The sequence below is a fragment of the Protomyctophum bolini genome, assembly GCF_963924005.1.
Source record: "Protomyctophum bolini genome assembly, chromosome: 4".
Lineage (NCBI taxonomy): Eukaryota > Metazoa > Chordata > Actinopteri > Myctophiformes > Myctophidae > Protomyctophum > Protomyctophum bolini.
Window position 1 is genome coordinate 44,982,122 of NC_137865.1, and position 16,907 is coordinate 44,999,028.

Sequence of the window (16,907 nt, forward strand, 5' to 3'; positions counted from 1 at the left end):
GTCTGTCCAAGAGGAAAAATTCTTCAAGCCAGAAAATTATGTAACTGATTAACTTTTTCCTTGTTTTTGTAGGCGTGGCAATTATGAAACAATGGGTCATGGTAGCTCTTGTCCATAGCCTTCTACTGCTTCTACGATTCTGGGAAGGCTATGGACTAGAGCTAGGGGTCATGGATGGATGTTGTACAGTACTTATAGGCGGCCAACAGAATTTGTACTATGATTGAGGAGAACATCCAGTGAATCAATCTGAATGACCTGTTCTGTAACAAGTAGATGGTCTTCTGGGTTAATAGACCAAACAACAATCATTCTGTCTTCAGCAGTGGTCATCGGCATGTCTGCTTCATACAAAACATATAGGCCCTACAATAAGTAATAATATTACAAGAAACATTGGGTTATAAGTATGGCCTAAAAGTACTCACATTTTGTACTCGAGTAAAAAGTATCAATATTGCAATATAGAAATATTGCAATATTTTAATTCAAAATTTACTTGAGTAAAAGTACGAAGTAGTGGTATAAAAATGTACTTATAAAGTACCAAAAGTAAGTACTCTTTCTTAATGCAGAATGTCTCATTTTAAGTTTTCAAATATATAAAAAAATATTTTGAAAATGGCATTGTAGCTTTGTAGCTTGTAGATCAGCTATTTTCAATTAAATGGCCGAAATGTGAAGTTACTTTTCACCCACTGGTCCTAATAACTATTCTGAAGAAAACCTGAAGCCCGGGGAAACTCCCCCCTGTCAGGTGAAAAGAAGCAGCTTGGACTCCTCATACATAGAAGGAAGCATGAGGTCAATCCGCTGCCCCCCCCCCCCCTGAAGACTGTCATTCAATAATCCACTCTTATCAGTACAGTCAGTGATTCCATCGCACATTACACAAATAATAGTAATAACATTAATTCCTATCTTTTTTCACAATATATTTATTTTTCAAATTAAAAACAATATACAGACATTGCTGCCACAAACACATTTAATTTTTGTCTGTATGGATGGATGCATCAAACTGGAGCTTTAACATAAACTGCAGTTAACTGCTTGACTGAGTCTACAGATTGAACGAAGCACCATCTAGTGGTCACTACAATGGAATATGAAACAAATCGCCCCTTTACCAACTCAGTTAATTTAGTATCTCCCTCCCTATCAATTATCTTGTATATACAGATTCATTTGATTGTATAGTAGTCGATCTCTGTACTCTGTAGCGACCGTACCTGTCAATTACCTTATAATACCCTGTTCTTTCATCTCTGTCACTCATTTATTCTCTTGATTAGCTTTTTATGTCATAAAGGGCAAGGCCAATAAATTGATTTACATTGCACTTATGCACACATCTAAGAGTAGCCCATGAGAAATTAAGCAGAACGCAGATTTACTGTACATGTATACGTGCACCGCTTAGCTTCCAAGCTCCAGAACATGTTTGTGCAGCCCCCCCCCCCACCACCCTCCATACCATTTAGTTCAGTGGTGGAAAAACAACCCACATTTCTTAGTTAAGTAAAAGTACCAAATACTGTAATATAGAAATACCGTACTCTTGTTCAAGTATTACATGTAATAGTCCTACATGTAAAATTTCGGAAAGGCAAAGTGTACTTGATTAAAAGTACAAAAGTATTGGTATCAAAATGTACTTAAAATTACTCATAATTAAGTAAAAGTACTCATTGTGCAGAATGTCCCATTTCAAGTTCTCAAATGTATTAAAAAATAAATCATTTGAAAATAGCAGATCTACAAGCTCACAATGCTTTCGATGTATAGGCTACTTAGTAAGTTAGTTAATGTACATATCAGTTATACTTCCCACATTCACAGTCACTTTAAGAAGCCTCTATTGTGCATCAGAGCCTCAGTGAGCCGGGCCTGCAGCGTCGCCTTGGCAGGGTAGACGGGCAGCTCCAGAATGGAGTGGCATGTCAGCGCCTCAGGGAAGTACTGCTGGGTGGAGTTGTACAAGACTCTTATTCTCATCCGGATCTGGTCCATGCCGAGGATGGGCACGCGGTCACATCCAGTCAGAAATACTATAAAAAAAGAAATCACACCCGTGTGAACCGAGTGGTGCAACTCCCCCCTCTCTCTCTCTCTCTCTCTCTCTCTCATATCAGCAGGCAACAGTCTGTCAGCACTGTCTCTCTCTCTCTGTTTCTGCATGGCACAACAGCGCCCCTACTGGTACTAATACTGGTGCTCACACATACTGTACATAGGTAGGCGGGTTTGTCACATACATAGGTGAACGTCACGGACATTGCTGGTTGTAGGAGTGGTTGCACCACTCAAAAACACAACATTATATGTGGGTGGGTGGGTGGGTGCCGGCATTTTTAACACAGAAAGTCAATGCAGTGTTACATTTACATTTATTCTTTTATGTCTTTTTGTGGCTTTCGCCTTAAATTAATTTTTTTTTATGGATGGACAGACAGTAGGCTGCCAGGAAATGGGGAGAGAGATGGGGGGAAGACATGCAGTGAAGGCCGTCGGGATCGGGAGTCGAAACCGCGGCACACTGCCAGGCTGGATTACCAGCCAAGGTGCCATTGAGCCATGGCCCAGGCGTTACATTTTATAGTCACATTTTATGTGTTTAGTGCTGCATGTAGCATGTGGTAAAAAATGAATGACAATATCAGTCACCAGGATCAAAGACAATTTGTTAAGTGAGGATTGAAAACTGCTGTCTTCCAAGTTCCAGTGTAATTGGGCTGGACCAGGTCAGGATGGCAGAGAGGGGGGGGGGGGTTGTAATGCGATTTGTATACCGTATTTGTTAATCTACCCCTTGACATAAGTCCAAACTAATTGCCTCCAGCTGAGTATACAATTGTGCCAGTATCAAACAGATTGAGTTGTTGGTGGTAGGATGTGAGCTAGGCACCACCATGTCACCAGTGTTGTGGAGCCCCTGTTTTTGTCTTTTTGATATGGACTCGGATGCCTACAACTTGGCTCCCAGTTAGTTTTAGAATTTAACTTTTACTTGTTTGTTTTTATAGCCCAAAATTGGCTGCCCCCCCCAAACCTTTGTGAGCTCATTGAGCCATACATCCCAGCCAGAGGTCAAGCCAGAGCCCTTGAGGTCAGCTAACCAACTGCTCTTGATTGTGCCTGAAACCTCATGTGTCACTGTATGAATCTATAGTATGTACAGTATGTACTTCAGCTTTCTCATTTGCTTTGTTTGCTATTTTATGTCACAATGTTCTTGTTCAGCACTCTGGTGTGTCTTTGGCAATGTAAATGTGCTATATAAATAAACTTTGATTTGATTGGAAATAGATGCTAGATGTCATGTCACTATCAAATGTTTTTGTTTTTTCAAAGACATTTGGTGGAGTACTTACAAAGGAAAGCTTTCTTCTCATCTTCAGTCAGTTCCTCAAAAACCTCCCAAAACATCAGTATGTTGGGATGGCTGGCATGGTACCCGCCTTCATACGTCGTGTTCTAATGCATTGACGGTAAGCAAAACATTGTTTGCCAATTCAATCACGGGTTATTGATTGGTTATTATTACTAGTGGAGATACAGATGATTCATGACAGCCTGAGGGAACATGGGTTTACGAGAACAATATGACGAATGAACAACATGAGCGAATGTCACGGACCTGTTTCAGTTTCTCCCAGTCGTAGTTCTCTTTGCCCACCAGCAGATCTCTCAACTCGTGTGGCCGAAACAACTCCACCACGTCCGCGTCGCACACCTTGAGGAAACCCTTTCTGAACTCCTCAAACAGCGTTCCTGCTGACTTGTTGAAAGCATGGTTCACGTAGGCGTCCACAAACTCCTTCCTGTTTCATCACAACAACGCAGAGCTTTTATATTGGTACACAATAAAAGCATAATAATAATAAAAGCGTACATTCTCCGTCCTGTGGGACGCATGAATTGGTTTGGTGTACCGTCTCTCTAGGTCGTCCTCCTCGTACACCAAACCAATTCATGCATCCCACAGGAGGGAGAATGTACGCTAGCTACAAGCTGCCAGGCATTAAGTACAATAGCGTTCTTGTTCGTGTATGTGTGTGTGTGTGCGTGCGTGCTAGAGTTCTCAAGGGCCGGACCTCGGACTCCATGAAGAAAATAAATTAATATATATATATTCATTATATTGCATTTTTTAATAATATAAAGAATAGTTCTGTTCTGTTTGTGTATATTCATCTATTATGAAGATGGTGCTGACTGGCGTTTCACTTTTACTCTGTGTAGAGTTCTCAAATACTGCCCAAACCTGACCCCACGTTTTAGGGCTGGGTCGGGCCTAAAATCTATGCTAATTAGTCGGTTAATCAGCTAGGACCGGGCCTTAATTTTCAGGCCTGTTGAGAACGTTAGTGCGTGTGTGCAAGCGTGAATGTTTACGTATGCAAATTGTATATCATCAAGATTCATTATAAACGGCACAATTGTAATATTTTATTTTCAATAGTCTTACTTATTCCGACTTGTCACTGGCTTTCCAGGGTTTTGGGGATCAAGTTCCACCACTGCCCCATCCCAGACAACCTGTTAATATGAGGGGGAAAAAACACTTAAGATGCTTTAGTTTAAAGAGGTAAAAACAAGGAGAATTGATTTTTATTATTGAAGGAAGTCAGTCCTCACTAGAATACCTACTGAAAAACACATGTCCAAGCTTTCTATATCATCATCTAAATAGTCTTCCAAGATGTAGTGCAGACTCCTTGAAAGGAAGAAAAGTCAAACAAACATGTCAGTGAGTGACTTTTAACACCTGTTTAAGGAGTATTTACTCTGTTAAAACCAGTAAGGAGTAAAACAAAATTTATCCCACTTACTTTCCTTCCTGTGGACTGAATTCTATCAGATCTTCTAGTGATGGAGTTACATTGACCAGCTTCTTGAACAGAGCCATTGGGAAGGGTAGGTGTATCATATTCTTGTTGTATAGGGCCAGTCCACATAGAACCCCAAACAGGAAGTATTGCTTTTCCCTCAATGGTGCCTATGTTGGGGATTATAAAAGGTTTAATTTTGGACATGGTGCATGGTTCAAAGTTTGAATTTGTGCTTGTGTATGGTCCTGTCTCTCTTTTATCTCAGAGAAGTCTTACTTTAGAGGGGAACCATGCCAGTGTTTTGGTGTCATTGTATGAAAACATCCCCGATTTAGGTAACAGCAGCTCATCAAATAAATGAAGGAAAAAGTCTTTCATGTAGACGTTTGTAATTTTGGTGTCTTCGTCGAAGTATACCTGAGAAAGAAACCACAGGCATTTAATTGTAATTGTTTAATGAATGTTAATTTTATTATGTGAATTTGGAAATTGTGAAACACTCAAGTCAAAAGTTATTACTTAGGAATATGAGTTGTATTTACCAGAAGTGGTTTCTTGAAGTGAACGTGGTAGGTTTTACCAAGTTGTTCAAAGGTGTCCTTTACAAGTCTTGCACGCTTCAGCTTCAACTCAAAGTATGTAGCAGAGGCTTTCTGCGGAAGCATTGGCACAACCCCAAAGGGATTAATTTGATGGTGTGCCTGCAATACACTACATCTACTATTATGCACTATTATGCACAGAATTAGCACTGTTAGTCAGTCAGTTAATGGAACATAACATTTAAATTGAAAAGTGTGTGTGTGTGTGTGTGTGTGTGTGTGTGACAGAGAGAAATTGCTGAGTTGTTTATGCCTAGCCAGTAACTTACTATTGTGATGTTTGCATTGAGATCAAAAAGCTGTATCTTGCATTGCAGATTCATCAAAAAGGGGAAACGGCAAAGTACAGCTGGCATGTCATTCATATTCTGAAAGGGGTGTAGAGATACAGTAGCTGTACTTATTAAGTGACTTACTTCTTAAAGGGGAATACCACTGACTTTCAAAATGTAACTATGTCGTTAATATACTGTACCTTAGAGTTGTTATGTGGAAATAATAAAAGTCCCCCTCTTCTGTGTAGCCTAGAACTGGAGGTCTAGGCGTCATGTGATCAGTGACATCATGAAGATGTACATTGCAGGCTATAAAAGAGTACATCTTCGTGATGTCACTGATCACATGACCCCAGGTTCTAGACCTCCAGTTCTAGGCTAAACAGAAGCAGGGACATTTTTATTATTATTTCCAAACAACTCCTCTAAGGCATATTAATGATAGATTAGACATAGATGTTGAAAATGAGTGGTATTCCTCAAAAAGAAAAGACAATTTAGACATGATTCATGAAACATGTGACTGGGCATGAGCTGGACTGGAACCCATGACATGGTTAATTCACTCATTTTTTGTCAACATTGTCTAAAGTTAAATGGTTTGTACCCAGGTGCGATTTTACCTTTGCATTACACCACAAACGCCAAAGTCTCAGATCGTCCGCAAGAAATAATGGGTTGAAAGTCAAAGGTGTCTCCAAACAGAATATGCTTTCTGTAATTTTCTGAGGTCCGACAATCTTGTCATTTTCCTTTAAGACAAATTCATCATGTTAAGATAATAAGATAATTATGTAATAAGATAATTCATTAATAAGATAATTATGTAATAAGATAATTATGTCTACATAGACCAGTGGTTATCAAACCAATAATAATAATAATAATAACAAAAATGGTACCAACTCTGTACAGATGTTGAAGAACTTTTAGCAGGTTTTTTACTTCAACTCTGCGGTGGAAGTCAGTGGAAGTGGTTAGAATCAATGACAGGGTGTTCCTCCACAGCTTAACATGTTTGATCATAGTGGGACGCGTCAGTGAAGACCACCAATAACCTGTGGAAAACAAAAAAACAAAAAAAATATTAAAAAAAACAGTTAATTGCTATATTTTTATAGTAAAAAATATCAACACAGCTGTTTAGCATTTGTCCGCAATGTTACGTTTTGAGGTTTTTTTTTTTTTTAAATCTATCTAAAAATCTATCTGTTATAAATCTAATAAATGTACAAAACTGCAATGTGCTAAGGATGGCACTCTTCCTATTACGATTTTACAACACTGTGATGACGCAACCCTTCTAGTTTACACTAGTGTAACTAGAAGGGTTGCGTCATTATTAGCAATGGTGGCGACTATGACCTAGGACTTGGAGGCTGTCTGGGGGCAGTCTGAGCATGGCTGCAGCGACCGCCTCCGTTAGCTCGGTGCTCTGGCCTTGAGGAGGCTTCTGTTTCTGGAGGACCCTCAGTAGCTCAGTCAGAAGCAGGAAGATCCGCAGTCCTTCAACTCCAAGTGGTGCCTCGTCAAGCGACGGAAGCAGCGCGTGCAAGACAACAGATTCAATCTGGTATTTTTTAAAAGGACAGAGGTCAGAGTTACTTACTGCCAGTGTGTGTGTGTGTGTGTGTGTGTGTGTGTGTGTGTGTGTGTGTGTGTGTGTGTGCGTACGTGTTAATGTACAGGTATGTGCTGAATGATGCATACTGTAGAATAGAGTAGACTTAAGCCCTAACCACACTAGAGGATTGCCATGCAACTCCTTGCAACTATTATTCCCAATGGCAGTTGCAAGGAGTTGCATTGGTGTGGTTTGTTTTGTTTCAAGGAGTAGTTGCAAGGATAGTAGTTGCATTTGCATTTGTAGTTGCAGCTGGTGTGGTTTGGGCCTTACAAATACAAATAAAGGAATTAGTCAGTGCTAAATATTACATTTAAAATAAAGTGGTTACCAATTTGCCATCACAACTTCTAAAACAACAATCTAACCAGTCTGTAAGGCGTCTATAGCGTAAGACGCCGAGAGGCTAAAAGCGGGGAAATGTACTGCCAGACGCGCTGCATGCCAAGGACTCACTTCTCCAGTGTACTGCGTTTTATTCATTTATTAAAGGTAGTTAAAAACAATGGGTTTGGCATCATAACAAAGTGCGTTGTCTTAGCGTTTGCGTTTATAAAGCGGTCAGCAAAGTTGGACTTCCCCGTCATTCACCCCCTCTCCTTCCATTCATGCAATGCCACCCCGGTGAACAGCTGACTTTACTACCTGTCTGACACCACCCAACACCACGTGACCATAGCAACCATAGCAACCCATCGAGCTGTCTAACCTGACCCCAACACAGTCTAAACACTAAATCTGTATATTGTCTATAATAATTCTTAAACATACATAATATGTTTTAGAAGTGGTAATAACGTTAAAGCATAACCAGTCAGATGAGAACAGTACCTTTTCCAACACTTTGTCACTTTTCAACAGCTTCTGGAAAGCACGTCGTGCAAGAAGCAAGTTCAGGCCAGAATGTTTTGGTGAAGTATTGAAGTGTTTATCACCACTAGTAAAAAAAAGACAAAACAATAATAACATAAACACAAAAGCAAACAACAAATTCACAGACAATTCAATTAATTTTTTTTTTAAATAATGGTTTTACCTTCTGTCAAGGAAACTTCCATTCAAAAAGGACGCTGAGGAAAATGTTCTTTCAATTTCCCTGTGAAGACATCATGTAGTTCACTGCACTAGACTAGAGTAGAGTTCTACAGCCATACAAATTAGGACTCAGGGGTTCTCAACCTGCGGGTCCCCAAATTACTTTGCGAGACATGGAGAGACATGGCCAAAACATTTTCGGGGGTCCCCAGCCAAAAATGTTGAGAACCCCTGAATTAGGTCATATTATTGGAAACTTGTACTGCAGACCTGCATATTACCAAATAGTACCTACCATGTCCTGCCACTTACTTTTGTATCTTTTTCCATAACTTTGGACGGAAGTCAGAGGTCCAGATCTCAATCATGTCATCTAAACATTGCTGTGTCTCTTTTAGATTCTGATTGGTTGTTCCCTCGTGAAATTCCTGCGAATACAATGATCACACACACACACACACACACACACACACACACACACACACACACACACACACACACACACACACACACACACACACACACACACACATTTATTTTCAGACAACACACCACACTTGAGCACAAAATTATCTTAATCATTGTCTGGATGTTAATACCTGATCAACAGTGCACATTGCAAATGAAGTGTTTCCTCCTGCACAGATGTGCCTGACTTTCAGATCCGCGTTAGTGTCTGGAATATTGGCAGAAATGTTAGTTTTTTATTCCAATATACACAATTTGCTTTTGATAATCATCTAAAGCAGTGGACTACTTCATTAGTATTTTATTCTTTTGATTTTTTTTTTTCATTCATACAAAGAATTACTTTTAAATAATGATAATTAAAAAACTAATTGAAATTAAAATAATTTCTCTCTACACTAAGATTTTTTTTACAAAATCACAAACAGGGAAACATCATTTCCTGTTTGGGAAACACTCATCTACTATATGCCACCTGTAGTATGTACCATGCGACAGTTGAACTGGTAGTTACCATGTGACAGTTGAACTGGTAGTTACCATGTGACAGTTGAACTGGTAGTTACCATGTGACAGGTGAACTGGTAGTTATGTGACAGGTGAACTGGTAGTTACCATGTGACAGTTGAACTGGTAGTTACTATGTGACAGGTGAACTGGTAGTTACCATGTGACAGTTTAACTGGTAGTTACCATGTGACAGGTGAACTGGTAGTTACCATGTGACAGTTTAACTGGTAGTTACCATGTGACAGGTGAACTGGTAGTTACCATGTGACAGGTGAACTGGTAGTTACCATGTGACAGGTGAACTGGTAGTTACCATGTGACAGGTGAACTGGTAGTTACCATGTGACAGTTTAACTGGTAGTTACCATGTGACAGGTGAACTGGTAGTTACCATGTGACAGTTGAACTGGTAGTTACTATGTGACAGGTGAACTGGTAGTTACCATGTGACAGTTTAACTGGTAGTTACCATGTGACAGGTGAACTGGTAGTTACCATGTGACAGTTGAACTGGTAGTTACTATGTGACAGGTGAACTGGTAGTTACCATGTGACAGTTGAACTGGTAGTTACCATGTGACAGTTGAACTGGTAGTTAGCATGCGACAGTTTAACTGGTAGTTACCATGTGACAGGTGAACTGGTAGTTACCATGTGACAGTTTAACTGGTAGTTACCATGTGACAGGTGAACTGGTAGTTACCATGTGACAGTTGAACTGGTAGTTACTATGTGACAGGTGAACTGGTAGTTACCATGTGACAGGTGAACTGGTAGTTACCATGTGACAGGTGAACTGGTAGTTACCATGTGACAGTTGAACTGGTAGTTACCATGTGACAGGTGAACTGGTAGTTACCATGTGACAGTTTAACTGGTAGTTACCATGTGACAGTTTAACTGGTAGTTACCATGTGACAGTTTAACTGGTAGTTACCATGTGACAGTTAAACTGGTAGTTACCATGTGACAGTTGAACAGGTAGAGGCACAGACTGATTCCTCCCCCATTCACGTCCTAGCTGGCCTTGCTCTCCACGTCCAAAGGAATAGACTTTCTTGGAGTCTGTTAACACCAGTGTATGATGTCTGGTTAAGAAGACAAAAATATATCAACATTTACAGGAAGCAGTAACATTGAAGCTACACTATACTTTTTTTATATGGACCTTTTGCAGCTCACGTTGGAGCAGTGGTTCTCAAACTAAACTTCGACATAGCCCAGGTAGTGGTGAGACAATTTAGTATGGCTCCATCATTGGAAATAATTTGAGGTCTGATGATTTATCAGAAAGAAGGTCAGACCTTTTGATATAAGCACTGCCAAAACCAAATAAACCAAATATTAAGGTTCTTACGAACACATTCTGCATTGTACTGTACCTTTGCATCAAGAGACTATGTTTTTGTTCCTGTCGTGTGTGTGTGTGTGTGTGTATGTGCGTGTGCGTAGCATTTCGTTAGCATGCAGTACCTTCCACACACGATTTTGATGACCTTTGCCCCCCAGAGCTCTGCAACAAGCCGAGGATGCAGTTCATCTCGATAACAGTTGTGTCCCAGCTGCCCATATTGCCCAGAGCCAAATGTAAATACAGTGCCACCCTGAAAAAAACAAATATATACAGTATATAACATATGATTTAACCATAACCTAAAGTGTAAATGTCAGATCTTGACCCGGCCTAGGGCATTCAACAATCAACACATAATAATACTCAAACTATACCTGATGTTAACCAATGTTACCTTTGTCAGTATTGCAGTATGGTCTTGTCCTGAGGAAATCTCGGTGGTTTTCTTCATGTTCAAAGAATGAACAAGAGTTGGGATGTGTCGGTCTATAGAAAAGTATCCAAATGTCACCAAGCAAGTTAAGCCCAATTTATTCTCCATCTCATGGTGACAAAATGTCCAATCTATGAGCTTGTAGGTCGCCTATTTTCTCTGCACGACAGCGCCATCCGACAAAGAATGAATTGGGCTTGCATGTGGTTAAACTGGGCAGTACTGTACCTGTTCTGTCCCCAAGGCCAAGCTGTCCTGAGCTGTTCCTGCCCCAGCCAATCACAGTCCCGGACTGTGAGAGGGCGAAGCTCTGCTCCCCCCCAGCGGTCACCTGAAGCAGGGGGACGGCTGACAGAGACGTGAGGTGTTGTGGGGAGCTAATGGTCGCCTTCACCTCTCCTATACCAAGCTGGCCACTGGAGTTCTTCCCCCAGGTGTAAACCTGCCCACCTGCAGTGACATTAATGTGAGTGACTATTTATGTGCACTCAGTATGACAGTATGTACATTACACACGTACGGTATACATATAGTCGAACCCGCGGCACTCCGTCCGGCTGGCTTGGCAGCCCAGGTGCCCACTGCCCAGACGGTTGAGCTAACCGTCCGGGCCTAGGCTTACTTACTTTTACTGGTTAATGCACTTTACTGTACCTTTTGTCAGGGCAACTGAATGGTGGCTTCCACAAGCAACCTGAGTTACTTGAATGTTACACAATTCCGCCATGGGCCTGAGTAAGAAGAAAAGATACATTTACCACATTCAGAAAGGTATTCACAATCGTGACTGTGTCATTGCGCATTTACTATGAAAATGTGCATTTCCCGTCAGTCATTCAGTCCGTCCGTCACCCACCCCACGCCTCCATATATGGTCATGACTCGTGACATCATCAGGGATGGAGATCCCTGATGTCATCAATATTAAGCCCATATATGGGAATGCCCATGGATATCCCTGATGTCATCAATATTGGCCAGCAACTCTACATCCGACCTCAAACCCTTAGATCTCCATATATGGAGCTGACCTGTTCTGACATTCCATAATATGTTGATCCTTTCTCATCCATCCTTCCACTTTGATGTCTCCCTTTTGACTGATACCTGTACATTTAAACTCTAGACGGGCCTGCACCAAAGTTATTAGTGCAGCAGCAGACGAAAACTAGAGTTCTCAACAGGTCCGAAAATTAAGCCCCGGCCCTACCTGGGCCCTCATCAAACTCTGTACACTCAAGACACTGCCCAGGCTACTGCCACCCTTAGATCTCCATATATGGAGCTGACCTGTTCTGACATCTCAAATGTTGATCTGACCTCATCAAACCCTGTACACTCAAGACACGCTCCATATATGGCCAGTACAGAATTCATTCCATATGTTGATCTGACCCCCCATGCCAAAGCGCCAGCAGTCTGCCGTCACCCAGGCGGATGCGAGTGCCACCACTCAAAAACATTTCCCATTTTGTACTCAACTGAACCACTTTACCTTGGAACGCAAGCTGTGTCCAGGATGAAAACCCTCCCTTCTTCAGACAGGAGAGTGACAGTATCATCACTACAACTCACAACATTGATCTTTTCTTTGCACTTCACATGCTCTACAAGAAAAACACAAGACATAATCAGATATCATATTATAATTATTATGCAGTGTAGTCTATATAAGTATATAACATTACATAAATCATAATAAAATATTATTATTATTATTATTATTAATAATAATAATAATAATAGCCTAATAATGCAAAAATAAACACTATACTTACTCTGTTTTCCCGTGACGATCTTTTCATCTACAATATTTGTGTGAATGACGAACGCATCCCCATTGTTTTTGATCAAAGCACTGACACTGCGACCTTTTGAAAGCTCCTTGATTTGAGGTGAGAAAAAATATATATTATTTGCACTTTCAGTCCTGGCAGCATTTGTAAAGCAGGTAGACGCTGTCTTTGAGCCAAGCCCACGAGGGGCGTCCTCTCCCCACGAAAACATCACTGTGTGAAACTGTCATTCTGTCACATTCTTTTTTATATCAGCTGAGCTTGGGTGTCGGTATCAAAGAAACGAAAGTCAAGTGTCATTGATCGATTACGTTAGGCCTACGTATAAAAAGCGAAACTGAAAGTTAAAACCCCATGTCTGACTGTTATTGTGTTGAGTTGAGTTGATGACAGTATGCCACCTGCTGGCTGCAAAGCTGTGCAGAGGAATCTGCATTGTGGGCAGGATTCCATCCCAGACTTGGCTTGTCCATGTAACTTCCTCTATTTACTGTTATCCAAATCCACATTTTAATTAATGATGACAGGAGTGGTTTAACACATTTGCTGTATAAAACAAATGGCATGAGACATTGATATTACCAATTTACAATTGATATTTAAACAGATTCACATAGACAAAGACACATTTCTTAAATCTGCAGTAGTTGGAGGTGATCTCCCTGTAGAAAAGATCCTGACCACTACTGGTTGACTAATGGCATTGCCAGAAACACCATTTCAGTTACCAGGTAGGAGCTACAATCACTTTCTGGGAGAAAAAAACTTTATAACCACTGCTAAATTGATCTGATTGTTTGAAATATACCTCAAGAATGAACCAAAGACAAGCTATTTTGCCTGTCAGGTATGAGCTTTGGGCAGGAGTAATGCATATTATGGCTAATAGTTATAAGGCAATATTAGAGGCATGTCCTTGTCCACTGGTATATATCCAGTCTATATACTGAGGCAGTCTGAAACAACCTGCAATATCAAAATCTAACCGCCAGATGGCAGCACATACCGTTGCCACTGGCCACAGCTTTGTAATATCGACTATTTATTTTTTAATAACTCTGATATTTTTCGTAATTTGTATTATCTTCTGCTGAAACTATTAGGTTAATATTTACTTCATCCAGTCATATTTAAACTAACATTTCTAGGGACAAAGGAAAAAATAAAAAGAACATTAACATTCAGGGAACACTTAATATGCAGAAAACTCTCAATTGTGCACCAATTGCCTACATCACTTTTTTTTAAAAATATATAGGCTAAAATTAAAAGGGAATACAAAAACCTATTTTTCCACCCACCCGGTGGGTAAAAAAACATGAAATGAATAATCAGGCATTCATGACACCTGCTGCAGCCTGCAGAGCTGTCGCGACGAGCTGAAGTCTATACGTTGTTGGTTTTAGTAGCCTATATAACTTAGTTTGCACAATAGCCTAATTACCTAATAACTAAAAATAACTGTTCATTTTACTTTATTTTACACGTCTGGTCATTTGTTGTTGTTGAAGTTTGACTGACAGCGGGTGTCACAGTGGTAAGCATGCAGCAGCTATGTTTCTCATCTTTCTTGCTAGCTAAACGTAAACGTGTTGTTTTGGTGTCATTGAACAAACACAACAAGAGTTCTGTCTTTGCTTTTTGGGCAAAGAAACTAAGAAACCAGAACCTTCGTTTATGAGACGCTTTTTTTCGTTTTTCAGTGTTGTAAATATTTGCTCTCGAGGCGTGGGTTCTGAGTTGAGTTCTGACATTTCCTTGAATTTCCCGCCGTGCTAGTATAGGCTACTATCAATATATGGTCTTCTAATAGCCCAATATGTCCATGAGACATGCCTGTCAAAATCAGGCAATGTAACTGAAGCATAATTATTTAGCCACCTAGCTGCCACGCTACTACAAAACTAGGGTGAGCTCTTCATCTCTCTATCCCATGAATAGCTATAGCTCAGTGGTTTTCAACCCTTACCAAGGTCAAGGCCTATTGTTTATTAGGCAAATTGACCACCATTTGATGAGATTTTTAGCTTCATAAAATTATTTTGTCTAATATCTGGATAAGATTTTGTCCACAATTCCATGCTGTATTGATGTGGCAATTATACCACGGGAAAACGAAAATAACAATTCTTCTACATTCTCTAATTGTATGCTTCTTGTAAATTAATGCAGATGTTGTGTAAAATGAAACCAAATGGACACCTTAAAGGTCCATTTGGTTTCTTTTAACAATCTCAAAGATCTATTCCATTTGGTTACCAACTTTCCATCATTTATAGCTGGGGACGGAACACATGGAACCCCCTCAAGGCCCCTGGAGGACCACTGGTTGAAAACCACTGCTGTAGCTACTTTACAGTCTATGATAGCTACTATGCAGTCAGGGTCTGCCGTGGGCCTGTCTGTGGCTACATATATATTTTTTCTTCAGTGCATTGTAGAACAATTGCCCATATAAGTCACAGGAGAGGTAATGCAGACATCATGTTGCTTGATAGAAATGATCCCATTTTATGGATGGCTGTGCTTTTAATTTGGCTTTTCAAGGCTTGGTGGAGAGAGTAGTTAATACCTGCTCAACTGGATCAGAGGAGAGGCAAATAAAGATACTATGGTCCACTCCCCTCAGTCACACTCACTGTCTTCCTCTCTTTGACACACACACATGCACGCGCACGCACGCAGGCAGGCATGCATGCACGCACACGCACGCACGCGCACACACACACACACACACACACACACACACACACACACACACACACGCTGGACATGGACGCATGCACTGTCTCTTACACCTCCTGCTCCCTCACTGACACGTACAAACAAACACTCGCAAGGCGCCTCCCTTCTGAGCCTGGGGTCACAATGTCATTTTATGATAGTAGCAAATTCTAGCTATAGGGATCATTTAATTCCCTCTACGTGATTGATACGAGTGTGGGTTAAATGGGAGAAGAAAAGGGCCCGTTCTATTAAGGGATCATTGGCTAGTGGAGACCTCCCACTTAAACAGTCAGTCATATTTTGTAGGTGTGAGTGTGATGTGTACAGTACGTGTGTGTGTGTGTGTGTGGGGGGGGGGGTCTTGCTGCGTGTGATTGAGAGTGTGTGTGTGTGTGTGTGTGTGTGTGTGTGTGTGTGTGTGTGTGTGTGTGTGTGGGGAGGTGTGTGTGTGTGTGTGTGTGTGTGTGAGAGAGTGAGTCTTGCTGATGATAAGGACACAGACAGTAGCAAGAGGACCATCTACAGGTCAAATTAAATAACTTATATAATTTAAAAAGCACTGACAGGACAATTTGTCCATTCAGTGTTATTGCTCTGACCCCTATTAGTGTCAATGGGCAGGTTCATTTGAACCCTCGGTGGGTTATTGAGACGTTATCCTCTGCAGTGAAGTGGAAATGGAGTAGTAGTCAAACTAAGAACAAAACAGGGCAACGGTCATTTCAAAGCCATTATGGTAAATTGGAATGACCTGGAAACATTAAGAGGTTTTAATGTGATGTGCCCGTTATCTCTAATAAATAAAATAATCTTGCGGTTAAAATTACAGATGAGGAACTAATTATAGGCATACTGAGTGAAAGTGTGTGTGTGTGTGTGTGTGTGTGTGTGTGTGTGTCGGCCTATTACACCCTGTTCTATTAACCTTTTATAAAGATAATTATTAGCTTTTTTTTCTTGATTAACAGGGAGCAGAGACCTGCTGGGACCTTGGCCTACCCTGAAACAACACAATGGATCTCAGTGCAGACTCTAGGAAACTCCCCACCAACGCTGCAGTAAGTTATGACCACTGACACTAAGAAAGCAAATAATCCTCATAAACAGTTTTCATGTTCAAATTAGATTCTGATGATGTCCACGTGTATAAATATAGGCCTATGTCAATAGCTGCAAAACATCTAATATAAATCGCAAGTGAATCTGGTTATTGATTGCTTTGGGTCATTACAGTTTTGTAAACAGTGA

The 16,907-nt window shown here is 40.6% G+C and overlaps 1 protein-coding gene across 3 annotated transcripts; it reads right to left on the reverse strand.

Moving 5' to 3' along the window:
* Nucleotides 1-1,589: 1,589 nt before the first annotated feature.
* herc56.1 (HECT and RLD domain containing E3 ubiquitin protein ligase 56.1) lies at nucleotides 1,590-13,180 on the reverse strand. Of its 3 annotated transcripts, none has more exons than XM_080760786.1 (23): nucleotides 12,915-13,180; nucleotides 12,632-12,743; nucleotides 11,791-11,867; nucleotides 11,365-11,586; nucleotides 11,098-11,189; nucleotides 10,823-10,953; nucleotides 10,313-10,437; nucleotides 8,971-9,047; nucleotides 8,684-8,799; nucleotides 8,373-8,432; nucleotides 8,168-8,273; nucleotides 7,078-7,282; nucleotides 6,619-6,770; nucleotides 6,336-6,464; nucleotides 5,707-5,805; nucleotides 5,378-5,488; nucleotides 5,112-5,252; nucleotides 4,836-5,002; nucleotides 4,642-4,720; nucleotides 4,472-4,542; nucleotides 3,641-3,824; nucleotides 3,375-3,477; nucleotides 1,590-2,051 (listed from the first exon to the last, which is right to left on the reverse strand). In XM_080760786.1, the coding sequence occupies exons 1-23, from the start codon at nucleotides 13,141-13,143 to the stop codon at nucleotides 1,843-1,845; spliced, it is 2,997 nt and encodes a 998-aa protein (XP_080616912.1). In that variant the 5' UTR covers nucleotides 13,144-13,180; the 3' UTR covers nucleotides 1,590-1,842. The 3 variants fall into 3 exon arrangements, with proteins under 3 accessions (XP_080616912.1, XP_080616911.1, XP_080616910.1); XM_080760785.1 differs by having other exon boundaries at nucleotides 4,654-4,720; nucleotides 5,378-5,536; nucleotides 12,915-13,179; XM_080760784.1 differs by having other exon boundaries at nucleotides 5,378-5,536; nucleotides 12,915-13,179.
* Nucleotides 13,181-16,907: the final 3,727 nt, after the last annotated feature.

Excerpts from the sequence above, each read along its gene's own strand:
- herc56.1 (XM_080760784.1), bottom strand. The coding sequence starts at position 13,143 with ATGTTTTCGTGGGGAGAGGACGCCCCTCGTGGGCTTGGCTCAAAGACA. Across the intron at positions 11,587-11,790 it reads TTCAGTTGCCCTGACAAAAG|GTGGGCAGGTTTACACCTGG; the intron begins GTACAGTAAAGT and ends ATGTCACTGCAG. Across the intron at positions 4,543-4,641 it reads GTTTTTCAGTAGGTATTCTA|GTTGTCTGGGATGGGGCAGT; the intron begins GTGAGGACTGAC and ends TCATATTAACAG.